Genomic DNA, 27,215 nt, shown 5'->3' with positions numbered 1-27,215 from the left:
GCACAACGTCCTTATTGTTAATACAGTTCTCTGCTCACACCCGGGATCAGGGGGCCAACCCTGTCCTTCGACTACAACTGTCTTCCTCTACGTACTTCCGTCTGCCCTGTCTGACCAGCGTCTGATCATCTCAAGGCTGAAGAGGGACTGTGGCACCACAGGGCTTTGGAACTGTCCTCTGTGTAACCCAAACCCACCTCAACCAGTCAGTGCTGCCTTTCCTGTGCTGCCCTTCACTTGCCCGTCCAATGGACTTTAGACATGGATCAAGTGCCAGGCGAGATGGGACCCAGCATTACAAGCACAGATAATTTAGAACACTGGAACTTCATACCCACAAGGTCTCTGGGGTCCCCCTCCCTCTGGTAACCTTTTCTGACTGTAAGGAAAGCTGGAAGAAAGAAATACTTTGAAAGCAACTTGGGTTCTATTGTTACTGTAACAACTGGAATAATAGCGAAGGTTCTAGAATGGCATTTTAACAAATCTAGATGAGTTAGGAGATAATTTTTAGGACGGAAATGGCACAAAAACACCTGACAGTGAGTGAACCACCATTTGCTGGTTCACTCCCCAGCTGGCCACAACAGCCGGAGCGGAGCTAATCCAGAGCCAGAAGCCAGAAGTTTCTTTCGGATCTCCCATGCAGGTGCAGGGTCCCAAGGCTTTGGGCCGTCCTCCACCGCTTTCCCAGGTCACAAGCAGGGAGCTGGATGGGAGGTGGAGCAGCTGGGACATGAACTGGTGCCCATATGGGATCCTGGCACTTGGAAGGTGGGGATTTAGCCATTAAGCTATCACGCCACTGCCTGTAAATTTACCTTTCAAATAAAAATAAATCTTTTAAAAAACAAGACTTACATATCCTCTTGGATCAGCTTCCTCAAATGGCACTTTCACCCAGTCAGGAGCGGATATAAGCGACAAGGCCTACTTCAAAAAATTACTCTTTGCTTCCAAGGACATTAAATACTCCTGCTGACAAAATACACAAGGGCTTTTCATTGCCTGTGGTGGACATTGTCAGGAAACGATCGTTAAGCTGTCTTTCAGGTTCAGAAAGCAAATCTTTGCTATTGAGAACAATATGCTTCTCTGAATGGCAACAGTTCATGGAAGAACAGGAAAAAAAAATGCAGAACTCAGTAAAAGGGCATGAAACATTGGCACTTCTGGACAGCCCATGCCAAGCCCCTCAGAGTGTGTGAAACAATTGTCACTTGGTGGGTCCACGTCTAGTGTGATGAGATCTGCAATGTCTGTTCCCAACTGTCGCCTGGAAGTGAGGGGAACTCGACGCTGTCTGGCTTGTAGCACCCTATGCAAGCACACGCAACTTGTCTACATTGGTCTAGACATTCGGAACACAGGAACTCAAATGGCATGTTCTGAATTTGCGTTATTAGCTCTTTAGCTTTTTGTTAAATAACTGCCTGATTAAAGTTCCTTAGGATGTGTTTGTAGCCAAACTGGGACGCCTGGTCCATGGAAACGTCAGGTCCAAAATGATCCTGCCGGGAAGTTTCCTGAGGATTCCTCTGAGACACAGAGGGCAATGATGGGAACAGGTGGAGATTTTTTTCCTAAATGGGGAAATCTGCAGAAAAAGGAGGTCCCCTGAGAACTTTATGTGAAAGGGAACAAAAGTGCTTCTGGTATCTTCAGAACACACCAGGGAAAAGATTACACAGGACACAAGAAACTCCGAGAAATCTTAATGCCGGAGCCTCTCAGTAGCCGTGAAGGGATCCGTGTGGAATGAGATGGGAAGGGTAGTCCTGCTGGCACACCGAGGGCAGGCTGCCAGCCATTTAAACAGTGCTTTAGATCAACACATTACAAAATATGTTCAACTCTTCCAGTACTGTGTCTAGGGTGAAGAAAAAGTTCTGCTATTATAACATATAATTCCTAAGGTTCATGCTTTTGCCAGTTTTGAGTCACGGGTGCCTAGGTAGGGGCAATGTTGATTGAAAGCCTCACTTTTAAAAGGCTCCCACGCTGTAATATACATCCTTGCTTTGCATAGCAATGCTTTTCCCTTAGAACTCAACAGAATGTTCAGGGGCCAGTGCCGTGGTCAGTGGCTAACGCCGCCACCTGATACCGGCATCCTATAGAGACGCTGGTATGAGTCCTGGCTGCTCCACTTCTGACCTGGCTCTCTGCTAATGGCCTTGAAAAAGTAGTGGAAGATGATCCTAGTGCTTGGGCCCTTGACGCCCACATGGGAGACCCAAAAGCCGCCTCTGGATCCTGTGACCCAGTGCAGGCCCTTGCAAGCCATCCGGCGGTGTGTAACAGTGGATGGAAGTTTACTGCCCTTCCGTGTGCAAATGTATCTCTCGCAAGGAAGATCAGCAAAGAGGACCACTCCTTTCAGTATTTTACTCACAACCCAGTGAAACATCCTTTGTTCCCTTCCATAATCTCCTTCCTACCTTCTCATGAAGACAGCAATCCTGCAGGCATGCTCCAGTTCCCCAAAATGCTTTGATCTCTTCCACAAGCATCTTGGGTACTATGAGCAAAAGGCTGTAAGGACACGGAGAAAGATGGGTTAGGTCTCCATCGTGCTAATGAAAACTTGGAATAAAAGGAATGATGTGTCTCTTGGTCACTGTGTCCTTGAGGCTCCCAACAGGCAGTGCTCCTGTCTGCTTCGTGGGCTGGATTCTCGCGTTCCAAGGGAGCAGTCATGAGCTCCAAGGGCGTGTGTCTCCCACGCTTTGCTGCGGGCACTCAGCATGGACACTCACTGTGGGGCGGACAAGGAGAAGCAGGACGTGGGACCGTGGTGAGCATAAACCCCAAACAGCCCCCAAATCCCCTTCTCCGGTTGCTTGCCACTTGAAAGACAAGGGCAGGTCATTCACCGTATGGGAACACTTCTTTTTGTATTCCAGAATCATCCTCACTCCTCCACCTCCTGTGGCAGGACTTCCTGTTCCCCGGAGGCTCATCCCGCAGTTTCCAGGGCCCTGAACGTCAGGATTACTGACAGGAACACCTGAAGGATGACTGGGCACACAGAGGCAAGAGCTGAGGTGACAGGACAGGGTGCACCCACACTTCCTGCTGCTACAGGCTCTGCAGGGGCCAGTCCACACGACTTAGAAACGGGATAGGCTTGGCGGAGGGTTCAGTCACCCAGGGTTCACACACAGAAGCCCAAGACTCCGGCCACAGAGTGTTTGGAAAATCTTCTGAAGGCTGAAAGGAAAGTATACAAAGCAATTGTGTTCATCGTTAGCTAGACAAATTTTAAGCAACCCTACGAGAATCCCTTTAAATTTTTCTTTACTGTAATATATTAAAAGGAATTGCCAGTCCATAAAAAAAAAAAGGTTATCATAAAAAGCAGTCCCCGGGGCCCTTAAGGTCATTGGGGTTATTAACATATCAATTCTAGGATAACCAAGTTTGAGACTGAGTTGGAACAGGAGTTTCTTCAATGGCACCCAGCAGGAAGAGAAGAAAAAAAGTTACAGGTAAAAAAAACCTTCTTGTATTTAAAAAGTTATTAGTCTCAAAAGAAGCAGGTTAACTTCTTAAACAATGGGAGTTAAAAACTATGATTAGTTCAAGTCAGAAACCCAGGAATGAGGCTTCCAAAGCCCTTTTATTAGGGGTAGGTCCCCTCGACAATAGCACAAGACTTCATATACACATTGACAACAACGATGAGTCTCTAAAAAATTACAGCAAAACAAAATATATGCACTTTATATATATATATATATATATAGAACATAAATTAGAAGAAGTTACAAAATGGTCACCTTCCTTACAGAATAAATGCCGACTGAGTTTGAATGCACCTCCAGGTTTGTCTTGAGTTGTCACTGTCTCATTTTTCCAATAATAAATAACTGAAACTTGTTCTTAGGTTCTGAATCCAGCTGTGCCAGCGCAGGACTGGGCCACTACTGGGTTTTCTTCCCGTGGTCGCTGCTCCTGTGCGCTGGGTTTGCATGTGCGGGGCTTACTGATTTCCCTGACCCCGCCGCGTGGACACCGTCTTTTCGGGGTGGCATTCGCTCATTGATTCGGTCTAGACCTCGGGCTTCTTCGAAACTCCGGATCTTGTGCGAGAGCCCTCGGATGGCTATGGAAAAATGGGAAAGGGGCGGAAGTACCCAGTTAGGCAGCAAAGCAACAGGCTTGGCCAAGTTTCTTGTGAGCATACGGAGGCCTTCTAGAGGGAACACAGAGAGGCTGGCTAGGGAGCACCTGTCCCTGGAGGGCAGGGAGGGCAGCTGGGCGCTGGCTCACCAAGCTGCTGCCTCCTCAGGTTCTAGAGGCAGCTGAGACTCATTTTTATGAAAGGTCAGTACCAACAGCCATGGCACAAGCACACTGGCACTTGGTCCCGACACATCTGGGGAGGAGGCTCTTGGGGCCAGAAACACGTTCAGTGGGAGAAAAGAGGCAGCATGAGAATAAGAGAACACGTGGAAACACAGACTCGTGGTTGGACACACAGACACGACACTGATCACAAAACAAAACAGAAGCCAGCAGAGTTAGGTCTTCTGGCTCAGGTCAGCTTTTTATCATTGTATAACCAGGAGCTGAATGTTAAATTAAAAGCCATCAGGATAACTTCTGGATATTTTCCTTCTGTCTCAATCAAGGAAAGCTCCTCTAGTCTGAGCCACCTTACCAAGTCAACTTATAACATATGTATTCACTCCAATGGTGTTCACCCACTGATTCATAGAAAATGTTCCTGCAATGTTTCTATAGAAACAGACAACTGACCTTGACTACATCAGGGTAGCCTTGGAAATGAACCAAACTAAATTCCTGGGTATGGTTGCCTCTAGTCTTGAGCCCGCTTAGAGTCACCCAGGAGGCACATTGGTTTTAAACTCATGTGATCCAATGGATGTATCTAGTACCCAGCAGGGATTCAGGACTGAACTCCTGACCCCCTTGAGACCAGCTGCTTCAGCTTCAAATGGATTCATTCATTGCATTCAAACTGAGTCTGGAGGCACTTCAGCAGTGGTGAAGGTCATTGAAGTGAATACAAATACAGTACACACAGGAAAACACCTGCTTTGTGAACATTTGCTCACAGATACAGTTCTGGCGATGCAATAATAAAAGGTTGGCAACGTTGAGGAGACCGTCCAGAACCAGCAGACAGACACATGACCACAACTATCAGAGTAACACGGCCATACCTTCCTGGGCCTCTACTGCTTCTACTGTGGCTGTGAGGGCAGGAGCAGTGGCGTGCAAAAACGAAGACAGAAAAAGAGTGAGTAACCCACAGCGCGGCCATAATCCCTGCCTCCGAACCTACCCACATGCATTAACAAAGTCCAGTGGCTACAGCAAGGGCAGGATTACCGCAAGAAACTAAATCAGGATTGGGAACAGGAGGTGGAGAAAGTTTCTAATATTGTCAACATCTCGGACGGCATGGGAAAATTTTCGCTTCATTTTACTTATTTTTCAAGATTTAGTTAGTTTGCTTTAAAGTCAGAATTACAGAGGGAGAGAGGCAGAGAGAGATCTGCCATCTGCTGGTTCACTCTCCAAATGGCTGCCATGGCCAGAGCTAAGCTGATCTGAAGCTGAGAGTCAGGAGCTTCCTCCAGGCTTCCCATGTGGGTGTAGGGACCCAAGGACCTGGGAAACCTTCCACTGCTTTCCCAGGCCATGAGCAGGGAGCTGGATGGGAAGTAGAGCAGCTAGAACATGAACCAGTGCCCATACAGGATGCTGGTGCTACAGGTGGAGGATTAGCTTGCTATGCCACCTGGTTATTTATGTCTTGAGAGCCACGTATCACAATAATTTGTCCTCACAAATAATCCAACATCCAATTTTTGGGTTTGTAATAGTTCAGACAGAATTAAATGAGGTGCTGGCTGCTAGTGAAAAATCTTATTTACAATCACAACTATGGCTCTCAAGAGACTTAGGTGAGGGCCAAGTGACCTGTGAAATTAATTTTTGTCAGTGCGCTTTGGAAAGAGAAAGAAATAGGTTTTAAGTGAGGGATTGCTTCTTGCTTGGGAGTGGAGCACTAGCTGGCCAAGGCATAGCACTACTGCATTCCTGGTGACAATTCCCAGAGTCATCTGGGGTTAGAGCTGCAGCAGAGGCTGGCATTTCCGACCCACGAGGCTTCCGTGTGTGTGCGTGTGTGTGTGAGGGCAGGCTTGCTGTGACTAAGAACGCCCTCTTCTCCTCCGTCAAGGGGAAAGGAGCAAACTGGCCCGAGATAAACCCTGCGCCTGCTTTTTCAGACAGCCAACACCTGAATGTAGGAGAAGGGGATAGGATGGAGCAAGAAAGATCCAGTTAGTTCATCCAGTGGTGATCTCTTTTTCAAAGGCAGCAGGGACAAACAGGGGCTTGCTTCGGAGGCTTCTGCATGTTAATACGAGCAGAGAGACGAAAAAGCTCCAGGATGGAAACAGCGTACTGGGTCTCAATGTCGCAAGCGTTGGCTTTGGTCCACCAGCTGCAGGCATTGTTAAAGCAAAGCCACATCCCTTCTCATCTCCTGAAATGGCAGGAGTGCCTTCTCACAGGACCTCACTGAGCCTTCTGTTGGGAGTGGGAGGACCCGGCTGGGCCTGGACTGGTGTGCTAACCGAAATGTTGGTCCAGTTAGAGTTTAGGAACCAGCACATTGCTTTAGGCGCTCCTAGAACTACTGCCTTTTGCAGCGAGTATTATCTTCACTTAAACAGAATCCATGTGCTGCTCATTACACTTGTACAAGTTGGTAGTTTAGAGCGGGGCAGCCATCACCACAATTGAAGTTTAGAATGCTCTCATCACCCCAAAAAGAAATCCCCTAGCTCAATATAACCACTGTCCATTTTCCCTCCTTACCGCATCCCCGTCATCGATCTATCTGTTCTTCTTTCTTTATAGCCGTGCCTGTTCTGGACACTTCATGTAACTGCAATCGTATTAGAACCTGGTCCTTGGTGCCATGTGCCTTTCCCTGTTCACGTTCTCATGTTTCGTTTGTGCTGAAGCACGGCTGGCTGGGATCCCACTGGCTATACCGCGGTTTGTTAAGTAGCTGATAGTCATTTGGGTTGCTATGAAGGGTCATCCATGAACATTTGTGTGCCAAATATTTGTGTGGATGTGTTTTCATTTCTCTGGGGGTGGGGTGGGGATACCTCAGACTGGAATTCTATTTCTGGCCATTTGGGAACTCTGTTTAATCATTTGAGAAACCGCTAGACTGTTTCCCAAAGCAGCTGACTCTTTTACACTCCCATCAGCAGCCTGTGGCATCCCAGTTTCTCTATTTCCAGTACTTTTTATTAACTGTTGCCATCTTGTTGGGTAGAAAGTGATATCTTATTTTAGTTTGATTTGTACTTCCTGGAAGTTTAATGATCTTTTCACGTGCTGTTTGTATGGCTGGTTTAGAAACGATTCAATTCATATTCCTCACCCACTTTCTGGTGGGGGTGTCTCTTTTTTTATTCAGTTGTAAGAGGGTTTTTTGGGTAACATATTTCATAGACACCAGTCCCTTATGAGATATGCAATTTCCGTATCTTTTGCACCACGCTACAGGGTTGTCCTTGCACTTTCTTGAAGGTCCCACGGACAGCACCCAAGTTTCTCATCTTGATGCACTCTTTTCATAACTACAGATCTGAATTTTTTTTTTAATCTTATAACTTTGCAATTTTTTCTTCTACCCAGTTTCCCTCTTTATTTTGGCTGCTAGGAAGCTTGGAGTTCAATGTGGGGCTGTTGGTTTTAATTTTGGTTTCCTTTGTTCTGCAATTTCCAAGTGGATTTATCTTATTTCACTGTGTCCGAAGGTCTTTCAGTCAGTGCTCTGCTGTGCCAATGCAAACAACAAAACCAACTCAGGTCCTGCCGTCAGTCAGAGCACATAGTAGGCTCTGAAAAGTTGGTTCCAACTTTAGCTTTATTCTCTCTAGTCCTAAAAACTTCCATCGGTTTTGTAAATATAAACAATCTCCGATTCTTGAAAACATTCATATTCCAGTGAGTCCAAAAATGACCAAGAATTGTAAACAAACAAGATCCCAAATAACATGGCCATAAAACTCTTTTGATTACTTGATCCCAACCTGCAAATGTGATCTTCCAAGGTCTATAAAAATAATTAAATTTAAACAAAAACTTGTGGACCAGTAAATTTTGAAAAATTTTCAAATAAGGATGGTCTAGGACAGTCCCTTTTTTTCTTCACTCATGTTAACTTCCATTTGCTCTAAAATGTCTCGGTCAGAGCTGTTCTCACAATAGCTCAATAATTACCAAGCAAAGCAGTAAGAACAGTAATTTCCCTCGGGTATATTCCAGAGGCGAGCTTGCTGGGTGACAGGGTGGATGAAATTTAGTTCAACAGCTTGATACAGTAGATGAACCAATTCGCCAACCCAGCAGCAACGGATTTAGTTCTAGTTCTTCAATAACACACTAATATTTGGTATGGTCAGACTGCTACTACTTTTTTTAAAGCCATTCCAGTATGTATGTAGTGGTATTTCACCATGGTTTTAATATTCATTTCCTCCCAAAATAACCACATTACTGTCTTTTCACATGCTCCTTGGCCCTCTCAACATGCTTTTCGAGCAGTGTCATTTGGTCATTTTGAATTGCTTCTCTTTCTCTTCATTACGTATTTTCATGAAGAAAACAAAGTTATGGGGATTCAATCTATTATTTTTTTTAAAGCTAACACGTTTGTGTGTTCTACTGAAGGGCCCAAATGCTTACTCGCATGCTATGTTTCCTGTTAGGTATAGTAAGTAAAACAAGCTCCTAAGTCAGGGTCCATTTTACATTCATTTTTGTGTCTGGAAGGAAGGGTCCAGACTTCCTCCTCCCCGACCCCAGGTTGGCCATCCAACCTATTTTCGTGGCGTTCATGGGAAGAAGCCAAGGTTTGTAATGTTACATGGGCTGCTGGGCATGGAAGTGCTTCTTCCACCAAAGGAGCATCTGAGTACTCACCCGTCTGAAGGGTTTGCTTTCCTCCAGAGAGGACGCCCAGGGGGAGGGTACCTGTAGGGGTCAGGCCCTTGAGGGTCAGCACACTCTCACTCTCTTCCCTGAAAAGCAAGACCAAAGCCCTGGGTTAATGCCAGGGAGACCACCGCTCAGCAGCACAAAGATACTCAGGAAAGCAATTCAGGAAAAAAAAAAAAAAAAAAGCCACGAAGGGCTGGCCATTCTCCTGCCTCCAACCTGTTTCCTAACTTAAGGAAGGGATGCTAAGAGACGCCAGTGGCTCAAGGAGAAAGGGATGCTTTGTGTAAATATTTCCATTTTAAACAAGCAGACAGCTCTTGTTCCTCGGTTAGAGGCACTCAGCAAAGGAAGTTCTGTTCTAATGTTCCCATATTTCATTGCAATTCATCTACCTAGCAGTCTTATGAGGTAGGTCCTGTTAGGTCAGTGTCCAAAGAAGCTAACACCCAGATATTAGCTCGCACAGCTAAGAAGTCCAGCCGGAATCTGAACAAGCAAAAGCTAAGGCGCTACACTCACGGCACTCAACCAGCCCACGGGAAGGTTGGCCAGTGGGTTTTCAGGCACTTGAGGATGTAAATCTCACACACTCCACACGCAACCTGAAGATCTGGAGTGCCACACTACAATTAGGGAAAAAGCTGTCCTGAAAGCAACTTCTAACCTACTGGCGAAATTCCTTCACGCCATACTAGAGTTAGGGATTATCCTTACCGAAGGACTGAAAAGACCCGCGCCATCTTTCCAATGGCTCTGATTTTATTCTTGATGATCTCTTTCCGAACTGTAGTGCCTCCTTAGAGAATACAGAGAACATCATGAGTTAAAGGAATGTGTTAACAGGTTGGTTTACAAAAAAGGGGGGGGGGTAGGATGAAGTGTTTTCTGATTTAGGTGAAAGAAACTAAAAAAAAGAGAGAAATCAAAGCCTAAGTTTGTTAAAACCAACCAAGATTCCAGGAAGTTTCAAGGCGCAAGAGAAACACACACACACACACACACACACACACACACACACACACACACACACACACACACAACAACCAGGAGGAAAAAAAAGATCAAGTGAAAAATGGAGCGATCACAGAAAAGGCAGACAGTAGATTTATGCGGTTTGGAGCTAACTGGACACAACAAAGAATGAAACACACGGACATTAAACAAACCTCACACAGACAGATGCCACAGCAAAGATCTCTTTTGAGAATGCTGTGGGCCACCCTAGGATGCAGGGTCTGGCCTGCCAAGTGGCAGGTGGTCACTGGAGCAGCTGCCTTCTGCATGTCAACACCATGTCCAGCCAGCTTAGTGAGGGCGGCTTTCAATCTACCATCTTCACTTAACAATGGTGAGTTATCTCCTCGGAGTACTACTGACAACGGTGCAGTACAAATTATAAGGATGGGTAAGGCCTTTTAAGAAGCATCACTGAAAAAGTTAATCCAAAATTTTATGGCTTTATTGCTGTTGTTTTGTTTTCTCATCTAAGAATTGGGAAATGGCCTGCACATGAGAAGCCAAATCCAGGCATGCACCAGGTAACGGCATTCCACAGTCAGGAGAAGCACGGCCGCTCCTTCCTCCCTCACCTCCTGCTCTCAAGAGAGAGAGAAAAAATCAAAGCGGAATGCAATGAAAGCAGTAGGCTGGTACTCTCCTTGGCACCTGACAGACATCCTTGGTACCAGCACACAGGGTTAAGTCTACATCCTGGCCAGGAGCTCCTTCCATGGCTTCAAAGTGTCCATTTGTAGTTTCATGTTAGTTCACATCCTTTATCCCCAGCCTTGCCTGTGCCAGTGCAAACCACTAGCAAAGCAAGCAGCAGAGACAGTTTACAGATCTCCTAATAAAGATATTATGTTTTTGTGTTATGAATTCTCTATCTTATTTCTCAGGGTAGAATTCTTTTTTTTTTTTTTAAGCTGGTATGTCCCACAGAATTTTCAGTTTCGTTGGGAAACTGTGTTTGCAGTCACTTAATTCACCTGCTTGCTGGTTTGCTTTCAAAGCAGCCACGGAGCGGCCTTGGACCGCTCGGCCCACGGCTCCCACCCAGGCCGCGTGGGAGGCTGGCTGCTTTCACCTCCGTTCTTCTCCACGCCTTCCAGCCTGTCCCGATTCTAGCAACGGGTGCTGCAGAGCCTCTGCTTTGCAAGGCCTCTCTGTTGGGACATGGCTTTGCGCATTGCTAAGCTGGGCCTTGGCTCTCCCGAATCAGCTAATAGCACCGTATTTGTAACTTCCAAAAATTCCTACAAAAATCTCATCATTTTTTGGTAGGGATATAGCTTTTTCTTTAAACCTTATTATGAATAAAAACATATCGAAAAGCACACAAATACATAACTCACTGACTTATGAAAAAGCAAATGTCCATCAGACCAGCATTCAGGTCAATAAACAAAACACTGTCGGCAGGACCCCTCCTGGCAGCTGTTCTTTTCCAAATAGAATCACTCTTACGCTTCCAATGACATCATTTTCTCGATGTGCTTTAATCATAAGCACTACAGTTTTCACTGTTTTGGAATTTCATGTAGTTGGGATAATCAAGTTGTGCTTGTTGAATCTAACTTCCTTTACTCGACGTGACGTACTCTCATTGCTGAAGTGCGTTTTTCGACATCACGCCTTGTCCCAGTGTCGGATTCCGTGACCCACTTACCCTCTTTCCCGTCTGTGGTCACCTGAGTTGAAGCTGCTCTCAATGTTCTAGCACACTTCTCTTTGTGAGACAGACAGACAGACACACACACATCCTTGGGATGACAACGCTCCCAATGGGATGTTCAACTCTGGATCACCCTTGGTACGACCCACAAGCAGGTGTCCCAGTATACATTTGTGCGCGTGAGCATTCCCGTGGCTGCCCATGCGGCCAGCATTGCTGCGATCCGTCTTTTAAGTTTAGCCATCCTGGTAGGGGAGTACCGGCAGGCCACTGTGGTTTCCATTTGCATTTCTTGTGGCTACCAATGTCGTTGAACATATTTACTCATTTTTGCTAGTGATCTGGACACCCTCTTTGGGTGAAGTGTCAGCCCCAATGTTGCCAGCCTGCATTCCCTGTATTGCCGGAGAATGGGCTTTCTCTGTAAACATCTTCTCCCACTTCAGTTTGTTCACACTCTCACTCTAGAGGGTGCTGCTAGGCTACTGCGCTAGGCTCAATCCAATGACTTTCACATATGAACGTTGTACCCAGGGCTCTTTTTTTTTTACATGCATGTGCTGTTCTAATAATTTATGGGCTCCTATAATATTTCTCTGGTATGATCATATCACTTCATGCCTTGTTGGCTTTGGCTATGATTTCTAATGACAGAGATATTCAATAGGCAGCAGGGTCCCCAGCACTAAGAAACACATTAAACAGTTCACCACAAGATAGGCTCTACTAGCATTCATGATCTTAGCCAGACTTCTGGGTAGCTTGCTGCAGCTTCCACATCAGTACTGGTGGTCCACCTTGCGCTTGTACTTCTTTCCTTAACCCTTAGGAACCAACTTCTGCTAGCTTCTCGCTTTCTATTTTGCAGTTTCCTCATAGAATTGAGGATCTAGGGCTTTGCGCAGAACTTGGGTTTGGCTTAAGGCAATAGCCTGGCTGGTCTGATCTTCAATCCAGGTCAACGGAACTTTCTCCGTATCATTTGCTTAGCTTTCTTCTCGCTGATGTGTTTGCTGGAGTAGCACTTCGTTTTCTTCAAGACCTTTTCCTGGGACCTGTGTTGTGACGCAGCAGCTGGGGCTGGAATGCCTGCATCCCAGTTTGGCTTAACGGTCAAAGAACTGGTTGCGGCTTCTGATCCAGCTCCCTGCTAACAGGGCTCCTGGGAGCAGAGAATGACTCCAGCACATGGGCTCCACCCACGTAACAGACCCATTCGAAGCCCCAGGCCCCTGGCTTTAGCCTGGACCAGAACAGGCCACTATGGCCACTTGGGGCGTGAAGCAGCAAGTGGAAGAGCTCTTTCCCACTCTGCCACTTTACTTTTCGAATAAAGAAATAAAATCTTCCTATTTTTCTTTGCTTTCACAACTCGGCTGTTTGGCACAAGCGTGTTTTCAAAGCCTATCTTGGTTTTTGACATCCCGTTTTCTTAAAGCTTAACCACATCCAGCTTTCTATTGGAATCAAGCCAACTGTGATTGATTGAGTTGGCTGAATTTCAATATTGCTGCGCCTCGTGACGTACAGAGGCGGAGATGGCGACGGTGGTGGATCACTCAGAACGCATTTTGGACTTAGCAGCTGAGCCCACTGTCTCACGCGGTCATGGTTCATGGCACCCCAACATATTTACAGTAGTGACACCAAAGGTCATTCATTGATCACAGAGCACTACAACCACGTAAAAGTTGAAACATTTTGAGAATTACCAAAAACACAAGAAATAAACACAAGGTTTTAGGAAAATGGTACCAACAGATTTGTTCCACTCAGGGTTGTCACAGACTCTCAATGTGCGACACCTGCAGCATTTGCCAATGCACTGAAGCTCAACCCAGCCAGGCATACCTGGGTCACGCCCACCCCTTGGCAGGCGACCCTGGACACAGCACAGGTTTCTTGGGCAGCAAAGTAGAAAGGAAACGGACTCCTCCCTTCCCTTCTCGGGCAAGGCTCAGCCCTCACACAGTAACAAGCTCCAATTAGCCCACAAGCACTATACATTTTGGGTTTTTTTTTTAAAACCCCAAATCATTATCATCACTGTTTAATAAAGCCTACAATCTTTCGATTGGCACACAGATTTCCTATTCTTAGAAATCTTCATTTCTTCCCAAACCTTCAAGCTTCTCCCAGGTATCTCCCTCTGCTTAAATAATACCATTCAGAGTTTCACTTAGAGAGTGTCTCCTGGTAATTTTCTTTTTCAATAAAAATTTTATTATTTGAAAGGCAAAGTGACAGAGACAAATGGTGAAACAGAGAGAGAGAGACAGAGAGAGAGAGACAAAGATTATGTATCTACTGGTTCACTTCCCAAATGGCTCAGTACTTAGGGCTGGGACAGGCTGAAGCCGAGACCGCTCTCTGGATCTCCCACACGGGCACAGGGTCCAAGCACGGGAGCCATCCTCTGCTACCTTTCTAGGTGCCTCAGCAGACATCTGTCAGAAGTGGGACAGCCAGGACTACAACAGGGACCCATTGTTACAGGTCGCGGTTTAACCCACTGCTAACACAATGCCAGCTCACTCTCCTACTCTCCTGGTAATTTCCTTAGTGAAAGTTTTTTCTTTTTTAAGATTTATTTATTTCTATTGGAAAGACAAATTTATGGAGAAAAGGAGAGACTGAGAGAGAGAGAAAGATTTTCCATCCACTGGTTCACTTCACAAGTGGCTGCAATGGCCAGAGCTGAGTTGATCTGAAGCCAGCAGCCAGGAGCTTCTTCCCAGTCTCCCACGTAAGTGCAGGGTTCCAAGATTTTGGGCCATTCTCAACTGTTCCAAGACCATGAGCAGCCGGCTGAATGGGAAATGGAACAGCCAGGACACGAACAGCATCCATATGGGATGCCGGCACTCAAAAGCAATTAGCCAACTGAACCATTGTGCTGGCCCCAATGACAATTTTTTTTAAAAGATTAATTTATAATTTTTATTGGAAAATCAGATTTACAGAGAGAAGGATCTAGGTCCTCTGGTTCATTCCCCAAGTGGCCGCAATGGCTAGAGCTAAGCCAATCTGAAGCCAGGAACCAGGAGCTTCTTCTGAATCTCCCATGTGGGTGCAGGGTCTCAAGGCTTTGGGCCGTCCTTGATTGCTTTCCCAGGCCACAAGTAGGGAGCTGGAAGGGAAGTGGAGCAGCCAGGACATGAACCAGAGCCCATATGGGAACCTGGCATTTGCAAGGAAAGAATTTAGCCACTAGGCTATTTTAAAGAATTAGGCTCCCTAGTGAAAGTTTTAAGTGTAAAACGTGTCTGAAAATGCTTATTTCACTTTCATCCTGAAAATAAACTTCTGCTATGTATAAAACTCCAAGTTATTGCGTACTATATTTCAGCACTTTCAATTATGTTGTCCCATGTTTCCTGCTTACATGAAGAAGTAAACTGTTGGTTTAATTGTGTTCTTTGATTATAGATTTATTTTGTTTTTATTTGAAAGGCAGAGTTGCAGGGATAGAGACAAGAGGGCCTGGCATGATAGCCTAGTGGCTAAAGTCCTCACCTTGCATGCGCCAGGATCCCATACGGGCGCTGGTTCTAATCACGGTAGATGAGTTTCCCATCCAGCTCCCTGTTTGTGCGAAAGCAGTCAAGGACAGCCCAAAGTCTTGGGTTCTTGCACCTGCGTGGGAGACCTGGATGAAGCTCCAGGCTCCTGGCTTTGGATCAGTTCAGCTCTGGCTGTTGAGGTCACCCAGGGAGTAAATCAATGGATGAAAGATCATCCTCTTTCCTCTCCTCCTCTCTGTATATCTGACTTTCCAGTTAAAAAAAATAAAATCTTTAACAAAAAAATTAAAAAGAGAGGCAAGAGAGATCTTCCATGGCCACAATAACCAGAGCTGGGCCAATCTGAAGCCAGGAGCCAGAGCTTACAGGTGCAGGGTCCCAGGGTTTTGGACCGTCCTCTGTTTTCTCAGACCATCACCAGGGATCCGGATCAGAAGTGGAACAGCCAGGACACAAACTCACAGCCATGTGGGATGTTAGTGCTTGAAGGTGGAGGATTAATCTGTTGAGTCATCACACTAGCCCCGGCTTTTTGTTGTTGTTGTATCTTATTTTCCCTGAACTTAAATGCCTTTTTTTTTAAGCATTTTTATTTCTTGTCTGCTCTGAAGAAGAAACAGTTCCTGTAACATTCTCCTGCTCTACAGATACAGGTACTCATAAGCTATGTTTTCATCTACTCTTGACCTGAAGCATAAGTAGGTGTGGGAATCGCCTCTGGATTCCCCACGCAACCCAGGCTGTCTGTGCTATGGACATGGCTTATCCTAATAGCTGAGTCAATCAGCTTAGCACAACATGTGGAAAGAACCGTCTGAGTTTTGAGCTCGGTGACCACCATCTTTCCAAAATCTACTGTATTCTCAGACAACACATTAAGGAAAAAAAAATACACGGCTACCTACATAACAAAATGTTACTGTATAAAGATTCTTTACATGCCAATAAAAAAAATACAACCCAATACAAAAATGGAGTAGAAGTTCTGAATTGACAAGTCACAAAAAGAAATTACTGTGGCCAATAAACACAAGGAAAGTGTCTACCAGTCATGAAGACACAAAGGAAAAGTTAAGCGTCAAATGGCATCAAGCATAATAAGCTCTAATGGAGCAGTTACAGTGAAATATGGATCACTCCTCCCCCCCTACTGCCCATGGAAGCCAGCAGACCTTTCTAGACGCCATCTGCATCAGATTTAAAACTGTATTAACTGGCACAGGTATTTGATTTTTAGACATTTATACTATGGAAATAATCAAGAAAAGGTTATTCTTCATTTTCTAGTATCATCATCTGGCTTACATTTATATCTCAGCTGTTGTCCTTAAACCAGAACATGAGTTCATAGGACCCACATTATGGGACAGCAGGTTAAGCAGCTCCTGTGACCCTGAAATTCCACTAATGGCACTGATTTGACTTCCAGCTGCTCCATTTCTGACCCATCTTCCTGCTGATGAGACCATAAAGACAAAAGATAGTCCAATGGCTTGGTCTCCTGACACCCAGGCTTTAGCCTGGCCCGCCCCAACCACTGCCGCCATCTGGGGACTGAACCTGTGGATGGAGGATCACTCCCTGTGTCTGTTCCTCCTTCTCTCTAACTCTACCTTTTAAATATATAATACATTTTTAGAAAAGGAAAACATAAGTGTATTAACAGCAAGAATTAGATAGTTTATAGTACAAATCTGGCATGTCACAAACACTGGTTGTTGACGGAATGTGCTTACATTTACCTGTATCAATTTTCAAAATGGCAAGGATCTTAAGAGAAAAACAACAACAACAAACCCACAAATATCTAGGCCTGGCATTGAGGCACAGTAGGTGAAATGGCCCCCTCAGATATAGGCATTCCGTATCGGAGAGCAGGTTCAAGCTGTGGCTGCCCCACCAGCTCCTGGCTAGTGCACCTGGAAAGGCATAATGATAGGCTAAGTTTTTGGCCCCAGCACCCACACTGGAAGAGCCAGATGGAGTTCCTGGCTTCTAGCTTTGGCCTGGCCCAGACCAGGCTGTCACAGCCTTGTGGGGAACAAACCAGCACATGGATGACCTCTCCCTCCATGTCACCCTGTTTTACAGATGAATAAAGAAAATAAGTATTAAAAGAAAAAAATATTCAATATCCAACGGTATGGTATATGGTATTGGTAATCAACACGAACAATTATGTAGCCATTAGAAACCAGTACATGGAAATAAACCAGTTAAATGTTCATGATACCATTACATGAACCTCATTTTTGTTGAAAAGAAAAAAGATGAAAAAATATACGCAAAAAAAAAAGGAAAGTTAACACAACAATTTATCAAGATGTTAAGAGTGGATAGACATTTATGAGATGGCAGAAGCACGGATGACTACTGTTTTTCTCATTTATAATCTAGTGCGTTTTTCAAATCTTACGTATTTTTAGCCATGAACATAATACATTTTACAGTAAGACAAAGAAATGATTCAAACCAACACTTCTCTAGTTCCAACAAAGAAATGTTTACCTTCTGTTTCCTCATCAGAAATCAGTTCATCATCAGAGCAAATGTTAAGAATGTTAACCAGCATCTCCGTAACTACGTGACAAGACAAAAAACAGCCAAGAGTTAACACAATTAGTGGGATATTTCTTCTAAAACATTGTGGATATGTAAGCAAACATGTATGTTAAATGAAGATGCAGACATTATTCTACAAGAGAACAACTATAAAGAGTAGCACTTAGGGTTGTGTCCAGTCTAACAGTTGAGATAGCACTTGGTATGGCCGCATCTTCCATGTGAGTGCCGGGTTCAAACCTGGCTCCCCTCACGATTCCTGCGGCCTGCTGATGTGTGCCCTGGCGAGTAGCAGGTGATGGCTCCAATAGCTGGATCCCTGCCACCCATGTGGGAGGTCCTGATGGAGCTCCCAGCTTCTGGCTTTAGCCTGGCCCAGCTCTGGTCATCGTGGGCATTCAACAGTAGATGGGAGCTCATTTGTCCTTCTGGCTTTCGAATAAGTAATAATAATGATATTAACAATAAAAGAGTAGCATCAAATGGAAGCCTTGGGTTTGGTAAGAATTTAGGTAGGCCACTTGCTCCAATAAAAGTATGGAGTCTGAAAACTCCAGGACATAATTACTTGATTTTATAAGATGGGTGTTCAGAACTTTTCCTCACTGAATAAAAAGACTTCTCATTTTATGAACAAGTTACATAAACTATGTTTAACAGGTTCATTTTGCATTTGCAAAACTTATTGCATATAAAACTCTTACTAAGGACAATAAATCCTGTTTAAATAGGATTAGGACTGAAGAAATTATTGAGGCAATGAGGCTGACTGCTACTTGTTATTTTAACAGTTTGATCATAGTAGGACAGCTATTGTTAATCGATACACAGAATAAGAAAACCATCACAGAACTGAAACCCAAGAATCGATCAGGCACCATTTAAAAGTCTCTGTAGAAAATAAACAAAACATCAAGGTGGCTCATGCACAGCCCCACTTCTAGTACAGGTGGGTCCAGCCACAGAGAAGACAAGCAATGGTCCAGGGCGGGTAATGGTTCTCTTACCTTTCTCCCCAACGAAAGGCAAAGACCACGTGAAAACATCCATGAAGTTTGGGAGCCAGTAGGGGTGTGGAGAACAGTTAAACTGTCTGATATTCATGACATTGTTTTCATATTTCAACACAGCAGCTAGGAAGGAGAAAACAAGAAAGCCTGACCCAGGGGAACACGGCAGGACTGCCGATGCGCTCTGAGTCGCTGTCCACATCCCGCCAGGACTCAGGAGCTGCCTTCCCATGTACATTCAGGACAAAGTCAACAGATTTTGATGCCAAACTGATTTTCTTTAAAAATTTGAAAATTTAAACCCAAATCCCCAGTACAGCAGCTTAAATTTTGAGAACTCTGGGCTGTTCTGTAACAGAGAAACCAGAAGACCAGGAGCTGACATCTACCAGTCATTTCTAGAAAACTCTCGTACCTGTTCTTGAGCACAGTATGAAACCAGTGCTAACCCCAGTGCTGGTGAGGAATTTGTGCTATCTTGACATGAACCTATTCTTTTGCTCTGTGATCTTCTAACATAAAAAACAAACATATTGTCTAACATAAAAAAACAATCCCTAGGAGATGAAGACCGAAAATAGTATAAATTCTAAATTCCTTGGCCTTTGTTTCAATTAAGACCACTCTTTTTTTCTTACTTAAAATTTCTCTTTCAGGCCTGGCGCTGCGGCGCAGTCAGTTAACCTGTAGCCCCTGTCGCCAACATCCCGTAAGCCCAATGGACTGAGTGCTAGCTGCCCTGCTTCTGGCTCGGCTGACGATCCTGGTGGGAGGATGACTGAACATGGCCCAAGTGCCAGGACCCCTGTCACCCACACGGCAGATCCACAGGGCGTTTTAGGCTCCTGGCTTTGGCTGGCTCAGCCCTGGCCACTGTGGCGTTTCAGAAATGAATCCGAGAATGGAAGATCTCTTTGGGTGTCTCTCTCCCCTCTCTGTGTAACTCAGCCTTTCAAACAAATACATAAATTTTTTTTTTTCCAAAAAAGTATTCTTTAAAAATCATATCCACAAATATATACATGTAGTTAAATCAGAGCTCACAATTACTGACAAATTCAAAATCAAGTGTTGTGAGAGTTGTTTACCTTTATTGTTATAGACATCTAAGTAATTAGGGGCCGAGAAAATTGTGATAAGTGATGGAAAGCCTGTTGTCTGGCTCTTCCTATACATTCGATACCTGGAAGAGAGAAGACAGCCCGTCTGTGTTGATACAACAGGTGAGAACTGCGGGGACATTTAGTGCAGTTTTACGATAACTTACCCAGCATCTTGGGCTTCATGGGCTCTGATTATTGATAATAAATTGTTGTTCTGCAAAAATTCACAAACTGCAGGATAACTAAAAAGGGGTATTTAAAAAAACACATAAATTCAGAATTAAAATAATTGTTAAAAAACGAACCAGGGGGAAGTTAGGATGAATCGGGTTGACTGTCTCAGGATTTAAGTACCGCACGTCACTGAACGTTTATTAACAGCGCAGTCGTCATCACAGTGACAGACACGAAGCTGACAAACCTCTAGCACAAAGCACTCCCATGCCCTTCCATCTTTTTTTTTTGGCTTTAACTCATAGCAATAAAACACAACACTAACATTTTTCTTGACGTAAAACAGAACCATAAGCTATAGACATGTGTGTGAATTAAATGTGTAATTTTCAACTATCAAAGAACTTATCAACACCATGATGGTATTATATAGCAATCTTTCAGGAGTAGATATAAACATTATAGCCAACTATACTCTAGTGAGAAGTATGATTTTTTGCATACACTCCTAAAATATTCTTTCAGTACTACTACACTTCCGAATGACCACCTCATAAAAAGAACTGGAGAATATAAAATTAACCCGAGATGACCACGTGTGAATTATTTAGTGGATTGTTAAAATCTTTGTCTTGAGCATCTCTCTGATGCTCATTAGCGAATCATTTTCTTCTAAGGTTTCCTTCTCCCCCAAGAAACCTTACCTAGAGTAAGCTCAGGCTAGCGCGGGGTCAGGCTGGACCCATCACCTGCACCATCCGATGCACGTACTGGCAGATGCAGCTGCCTGGTCAGGTCTGTCCCCAGCTCCATGTTGAGTGCTGCGGCCAAGCCCAGCCTGCCACAAGTCAGGCCCTTTTGCACACCAGTGGGTGCTATGGGCCTAGCCAGGGTGACCCCCAATAACCCCCACGAGGCCCGCCATCACCCGGTTTTTGGGTGTGTGACACTTGAACATCTGTGTGTTCAGGTACTGCTGTGAACACCGAATTAACACATAATGAATCACTAACTTCAGGGGAAACACTGGGTTGGGTTCCTTCACATTCTCATCACATGATTAATATGTAACCTTTCAGATGTGATCCTGTATAAAAACACTCCACTTAATACGTACCGTTGATTCATTGACATTGAACTCGCGGCCAGAAACAACTCATGACCACACAAAGTCATCTAACACATGCAGATTTTCTATGTAATGCCTACTTACGTTCAGGAACATTAGACAGCACTCCAGTATTATGCTTGGAGATAATAAAAACATTTTTAAATTAAGAAAAACCTTACTTGAGAGGCTAAGAGACAGAACGAGAGAGACAGTGAAAGGGAGAGCTCCTAACCACTGGCTTATTCCTCACATGCCTGCAACAGCGGAGACGGGGCCGCAGCCAAGTCAAGACCTTGGGAACTTAGTCTAAGTTTCCCAGGTGAGTGGTGCAACCCAATCATTTGAGCCATCACCACCAGCTCCCAGGCTGTGTCTACAGGGATCCAGCCTTAGGAGCCAATGCTGGGAATAAGCCTGGGCACTCTAATATGGATATGATGTGGACTGGACATGCCAACCCAATATCTTAACTACACTAAAGCTTGCTTGGATGCCAGTTTAAAGTGTGAAATCACTAACAAAGTTGCATGAAAAATGCTCCACTTAGTAGACTCCAATAAACAGAGAAAGAGAGAGACAGAGAGACAGACACAGGGGCAGGCGCAGGGGGAGTGGTCTCAATCTTATCACTTCGAAACTCTTCCAAGCAGTCTTCTGCCATCTCTCCCTGCCAACTTTCCCAGCAATAAACAAGATAAAATTATGTTGGTTCCAATAAAGAGGATAAAACTCACTTACTGTTGACAGAACATCAGTTAGTACAACTCACAATATAGGAGAGCTGAAACAAGAAAGCCAAGGCTCACCTTGTTCAACACCAGCTGAGAATCTCTGAAAGGAACAACTCAATTTTTGGTCCCTTTGTACTGTATACCGGGCCTTGAATAATGTGAAAAGCTTTAGGAGTACTGACTTCGGGTTACAAACATATCTTAGTGAATGGGGGAATTCGCAAACACAAATAATGAGGATCAACCATAGCCACAGGACTAAGTTTTAGGAGCAGAATCTCTCCTAGGCATCCTACTTCTGCTGCAGCAAGGCTTGGGAAGCCTCACAAAGCCCGGGGACTTGGGCTGGGGGCCAGCAGAGTGGAGCGGGCCTGGAGACTCCCATGCCGGGCCAGGTTACAGCACCCACTGGCAAATGCCTAAGTGGGGTGGACCGTGTCAGACCGGGCTGCAGCACCACCAGCACATGTTAGACACAGGAGAGGGGGTGAGCCCAGGAGGCGGGGTGAGCCCAGGAAGGGGGATGAGCCCAGGAGGGGGTGCAGCAAGCACTCTGCTGCGGGGTCACTGCTCCCGCTGGTGAGCTGTGGGATTGGGGCAGACTAGGCTGGGCAGGGCTACAATACCAGTTGGCCTGCCCAAGAGCTGGGTTAAGGCGGAGAGCCAGGCTGGGCTAAGCAACCATGGTGCATACATTACAGGCTGGTCAGGTTCTGACCCAACACCAGCTGCCAAGTGCTGCAACTGGGGGCAGCTGTCGAGCTGGACTGCAGAACCACCTGGAAAGTGCAAGATCTGGGGCTGGGAGTGCGCCTAGTAGGGAAACTGTGGGCACCTCTACGATGGGCTGCAGTTCCCTCTGGTGAACATGAGAACAAGGGCTGAGGGAGGACCCGACTGGACAGGCGGTAGCACCCACCAGCACAAGTGTAGGCTGGACAGGGAGGTCAGCTGGCCGTAGTACCTACCGGTGTACACAAGAGCTGAATGGAAGGCAGGCCGAACTGGACCAATCTGCTGCACATACCAGCATGCGCAGGAACCAGGGCTGGCGCTGGGCCTGATGGGGGCTATCGGGGTTGCTCTGACTGGGCTGTAGCTCCCATTGGCATGTATAAAGGCAAGTTATGGTGGGCACAGTCGGGCTGGCCATAGCTCTGTTAGTTTGCATATGAGATGGGGCTGGAGACAGAACTGACCCAGTAACTGCAACCACCAGTGTGTATATAGGCTGACGTGGGTTATAGAGTGAGCTGGACCCCACACTGGCTGGCACACACAGGAGTTAGGTCTGGGGTCACCTCTGGTGAGGTTTCTCAGGGGACTCCCCCACCCTGCAAACTGTATCACCGGACTCAGAACTCCAACCATGGTGAAAATCCCAGGATCTGTGGTCTGACCGAGGAGTGCATGTCTCAGAACTGGGTCTCACCAGCTGCTGAGGCCTGTGCGGTGGACAGCAGGCCTAGATACTGATGGAGGACACGACAACCAGTTCATTGAGGCCTGCGGAAAACAGCTAGCACCATGGAGGGCAGAACAAACTGAACAGCTCTCCCTGACAAGTATCTGGGACTCCAAGGTGGGCTGTATCAGCCAATCCTAACTCTTAACTGCTTTCCCAGTCCACGAGCAGGCAGCTGGAAGGGAAGTGGAACAGCCGGGATAGGAACTGGCACCCATATGGGACCCCAGCGCATGCAAGGAGAGGACTTTAGCCACAAGGCTATCGCGCTGGGGCCAGAGTGCCAGTTCTAATCCCAGCTGTTCTGCTTCCCATCTAGCTCCCTCCTAAGGCGCCTGGGAAGACAAAGGAAGCTAGCTGAGGAGCAGCTGACTAGGCTGTGTTCCTAGCTCACGCCCTCAGCCTGGTCGGACCTGACTGTTGTAGCTACCCGGGAGTGACACAGCAGTTGAACTCTCTCTCTTCCTGTCTCTCTCTTCCTCTTGCTCTCTGTTGCTACTGCTGCTCTCCTCCAAGTAAGTATAATTTTTTTTTAAAAACAGAAAGATGTTAAAAAAAACATGACAAGATGAGATTTAAGACAACAGTTAACTTCCAGGAAATGTCCAGGGCTTAGGTCACAATGTCCTGTTCTTTTTGTATCTCTCTCTGTTAGTGGTTTCAAAAAGCTGGAAGGCTTTTAAAAATATACTAGGATTCCCCTCGGTCAGATCTATTGATTCACACTCCCTTGGAGGGAAAGCCAAGAAGTCTTTATTGCATGGGTGATGTTTAAAACAAACAGTCCTGATCCCTCCAGAGTCAGATAAGAATGCTGAAGCATGACAGGGTGCCCTATCGTGTTAAGGTGTAATACCCAAGACTGTACAAGACACACAACAAACCCACGAAAGCTCTCTGCCTTCTATTCATGAAACAATTAAACACAAGTGTCTATACTACACCTGCTGAAGCAACAGAATGCTTAACAATGACTTGATCGAACGAAGCTGTCATCTCCTGAGATTTCCCACCTGAAGAAGTAGGAGCAGCCGCGCACGGTGTTGTGTGTGTAATGCTCCAGGGTCTTCTCGTTGCCGTAGTCCTCAGCAGGGTCAGACCAAAGCAGGTCACACACTGGTCCAAAGGCAGGAGGCTCCGTGAACCTGTCTAACTAGAAGACATGCAAAAGGCAAAAGGAACAGGACATCAGGAAAGCATACGGACTCTCGGAAGCTGGGTTGGGTTGAAAAACTTCTTTCACCCACCAAAATGTATTATAATAGGCAGTAGGGCCCAGCGCAGTAGCCTAGTGGTTAAAGTCCTCACCTAGCATGTGCTGGGGGCACATATGGGCACTGGTTTCTATCCAGGCAGCCCCACTTCCCATCCAGCTCCCTGTTGTGGCCTGGGAAAGCAGTTGAGGATGGCCCAAAGCTTTGGGACCCTGCACCTGCGTGGGAGACCTGGGAGAAGCTCCAGGCTCCTGGCTTTGGACCGGTTCAGCTCCAGTCACTGCAGCTACTTGGGGAGTGAACCAGTGGATGGAAGATCTTTCTTTGTCTCTCCTCTCTGCCAATCTGGCTCCCCACCCCCCCCCCAAAAAAAGAGTAGGCAGTAGGTCCCCAAAGGAAGAAAAGAAACATTTAACAAAACTAGATGTTTCCATAACAAATCTTACCATCACCCCTACGACCAGCACCGTGTCAGGATGCGCAGTAACACTCGCTCCAATTGCCAGGGTGAGTTACTGTCACCCTGAGTGAAGGAGGGTTACAATGGCTGTCTACGGCTCACCTGGTTCCAAGAGGGGGATTTCTTTTTTTTTTCTAAGATTTATTTATTTTTATTGGAAAGGTGGAGAGACAGAGAGGAGCAGAAAGAAAGAAAGATCTTCCATCCGATGATTCACTCCCCAAGCGGCTGCAACGGCTGGAGCTGGGCCAATCCAAAGCCAGGAGCCAGGAGCTCTTCTGGGTCTCCCATGCAGGTGCAGGGTCCCAAGGCTTTGGGCCATCCTCGAATGCCTTCCCAGGCCACAAACCAATGCCCATATGGGATCCCGGCACATGCAAGGCAAGGACTTTAACCACTACGCTATTGTGCTGGGCCCGAGGGGGATTTCTTAACCATACAGAATGCCATCTTCATTTTCTGAAGGATTTTTTTTTCTTTCATCTTATTCTTTCTAGGTAGTGAAGATATTAGGGCCTTTTAGTCACTGCTACCTTGGTTATAAGCACAGAAACCAAAGCACAACAATTAACTGGGACAGCCCGGTGCCCAAAAGAGGACTTCTACTAAAGGAAAAGTCTGTATTCACAGAGCTAGCCAGATAATAAAACTCCAGGCTTAGCATGTAAAAGAGACGCTTATTTAAAAGACAATACAGCAGCTGAAACCCCAGGGCACGGACACCTCCTCCAGCCAGGAGCAACTGTTGTGTGGCCGCTCTGCTTTCACTACTGATAGGAGACAGGTAAGAGTATACACAGGTACAGAGGAGGACCAGCTGGAATAACAGGAGTGGAAAAAAACAAACTCGGCTGTGGGAGCTTCTTCAATTATGAAAATACAGGATCCTGGAAATGAGAATTACTAAGACAGAAGACAGACAGGCATAAGAAATACTACATCATCATCTAAACGCCAGATGCCTCATTTCAGACAGTCTCGGACTGTGTCCCCATGTCTTCATTTCAAAGAACGTGACTTTAAAAAGTAACTGGCTGGCTTTACACACCGTGAACAGCAGACCCGGGACAGATCCCTCCTGCTGTTCTACACCGTGACACAGTTTCAAGCTGTACACTAGGAATGTTACGTTTCCAAGGACGTCAAAGCACAAATCTCATTGAAAGAGACAGAAAACTTGTGGCAAATACGCACCAAGGCGTGCCGTTCAGGCACCTCACAGGGAGATCTTGGGCCACTTCCATCTTGCTTTTGATCATTTACATGGAGAACAGTATCTCACGGAATACACAGTGGATCACTACAGACGACGACAGCAAAAAGGAAAAAAAAAAGAACACGAAAAAATTTTTTTTAAACATATTGAATAAGATTACTTACTTTTCTAATGTCATCTAAACTAGTGATTTCAGGAGACATTCCTCCATGGACACAGAGAAACTGCTGGTTTAAGAGAGCCGCAAGAGGGAGACAGTCAAATGTATCCATGCACGCGTCATACACCTGTTCAGAATATTTGATTCGACCTACAAAAAAAGGGGGGAGGGGAATCAAAGAAAGAAAAGCTATCATGGATTAAAAGGTACACGGGCCAGATGTATGTTAAAAAAAAAAAACTTGTTCAAAAGCCATTTATTTGAGATAAATTGAAAACGCAATGTTCCTTTGTAAAGACATTTTTTTTGCAAAGTTGTGGATCTTCTCTGAGGATGTGTGTGACTTTGGATTAACTTTGTAGAGCTGGGTTGCTCTAGAAACTCGATGAGGTGTCCGTCAGCTGAACTATTAGGCAACGTTACTTAGGGTCAAAATTGCCCAATGACCTGGCGGAGGCTCCTGCTTTAGGCTCCTCTGAGAGGCCATGACTCATGACTGGGTATGTCCCTTGTGGGTCGGTGGAAACCACGCCAATAAAGCTTTTACAAGGGAGACTGGCACTCGTGGAGCAGGAGACCTCTAAGCCAGGGTAGCTCTGTTAACAGACAGGTGGATGGGAAACGGAGTAGCGGGGAGCCTGAACCACTCTGATATGGGATGTCGGGGTCTCAGGCAGGGCGGGGTGTAACCAGCTGCAGCACTATACCGATGTTGGTTTTTAAAGGATCCCCCAGGTGTGTTGAAGACATTTCCGTTGGACACAGGAGTTTTGAGAGACTCCAATACAATGTCAGGTATCGTTTT

General features: G+C 45.7%; 1 protein-coding gene across 2 annotated transcripts in view; it reads right to left on the bottom strand.

Annotated features, from left to right (window-relative positions):
- Positions 1–3,760: 3,760 nt before the first annotated feature.
- Positions 3,761–27,215, bottom strand: part of PPP3CC (protein phosphatase 3 catalytic subunit gamma) — a 61,759-nt gene continuing 38,304 nt past the window's right edge. The window contains exons 5-14 of one of the 2 annotated variants that reach the window (XM_058657552.1): positions 26,415–26,560; positions 24,374–24,513; positions 20,044–20,121; positions 19,865–19,959; positions 18,774–18,899; positions 17,713–17,784; positions 9,721–9,802; positions 8,989–9,086; positions 5,193–5,222; positions 3,761–4,108 (exon numbers count right to left, since the gene is read on the bottom strand). In XM_058657552.1, the coding sequence (XP_058513535.1) occupies positions 3,927–4,108; positions 5,193–5,222; positions 8,989–9,086; positions 9,721–9,802; positions 17,713–17,784; positions 18,774–18,899; positions 19,865–19,959; positions 20,044–20,121; positions 24,374–24,513; positions 26,415–26,560 (1,049 nt within the window). In that variant the 3' untranslated portion in view covers positions 3,761–3,926. The remainder of the gene's footprint in view (positions 4,109–5,192; positions 5,223–8,988; positions 9,087–9,720; positions 9,803–17,712; positions 17,785–18,773; positions 18,900–19,864; positions 19,960–20,043; positions 20,122–24,373; positions 24,514–26,414; positions 26,561–27,215) is intronic. The other variant, XM_058657553.1, reaches the window with a different exon arrangement.

Source organism: Ochotona princeps, chromosome 32 (assembly GCF_030435755.1).
Source record: "Ochotona princeps isolate mOchPri1 chromosome 32, mOchPri1.hap1, whole genome shotgun sequence".
NCBI classification, from domain to species: Eukaryota; Metazoa; Chordata; class Mammalia; order Lagomorpha; family Ochotonidae; genus Ochotona; species Ochotona princeps.
The sequence above is the reverse complement of the archived record's forward strand: the minus strand, read 5'-3'. Positions and strand labels throughout refer to the sequence as shown.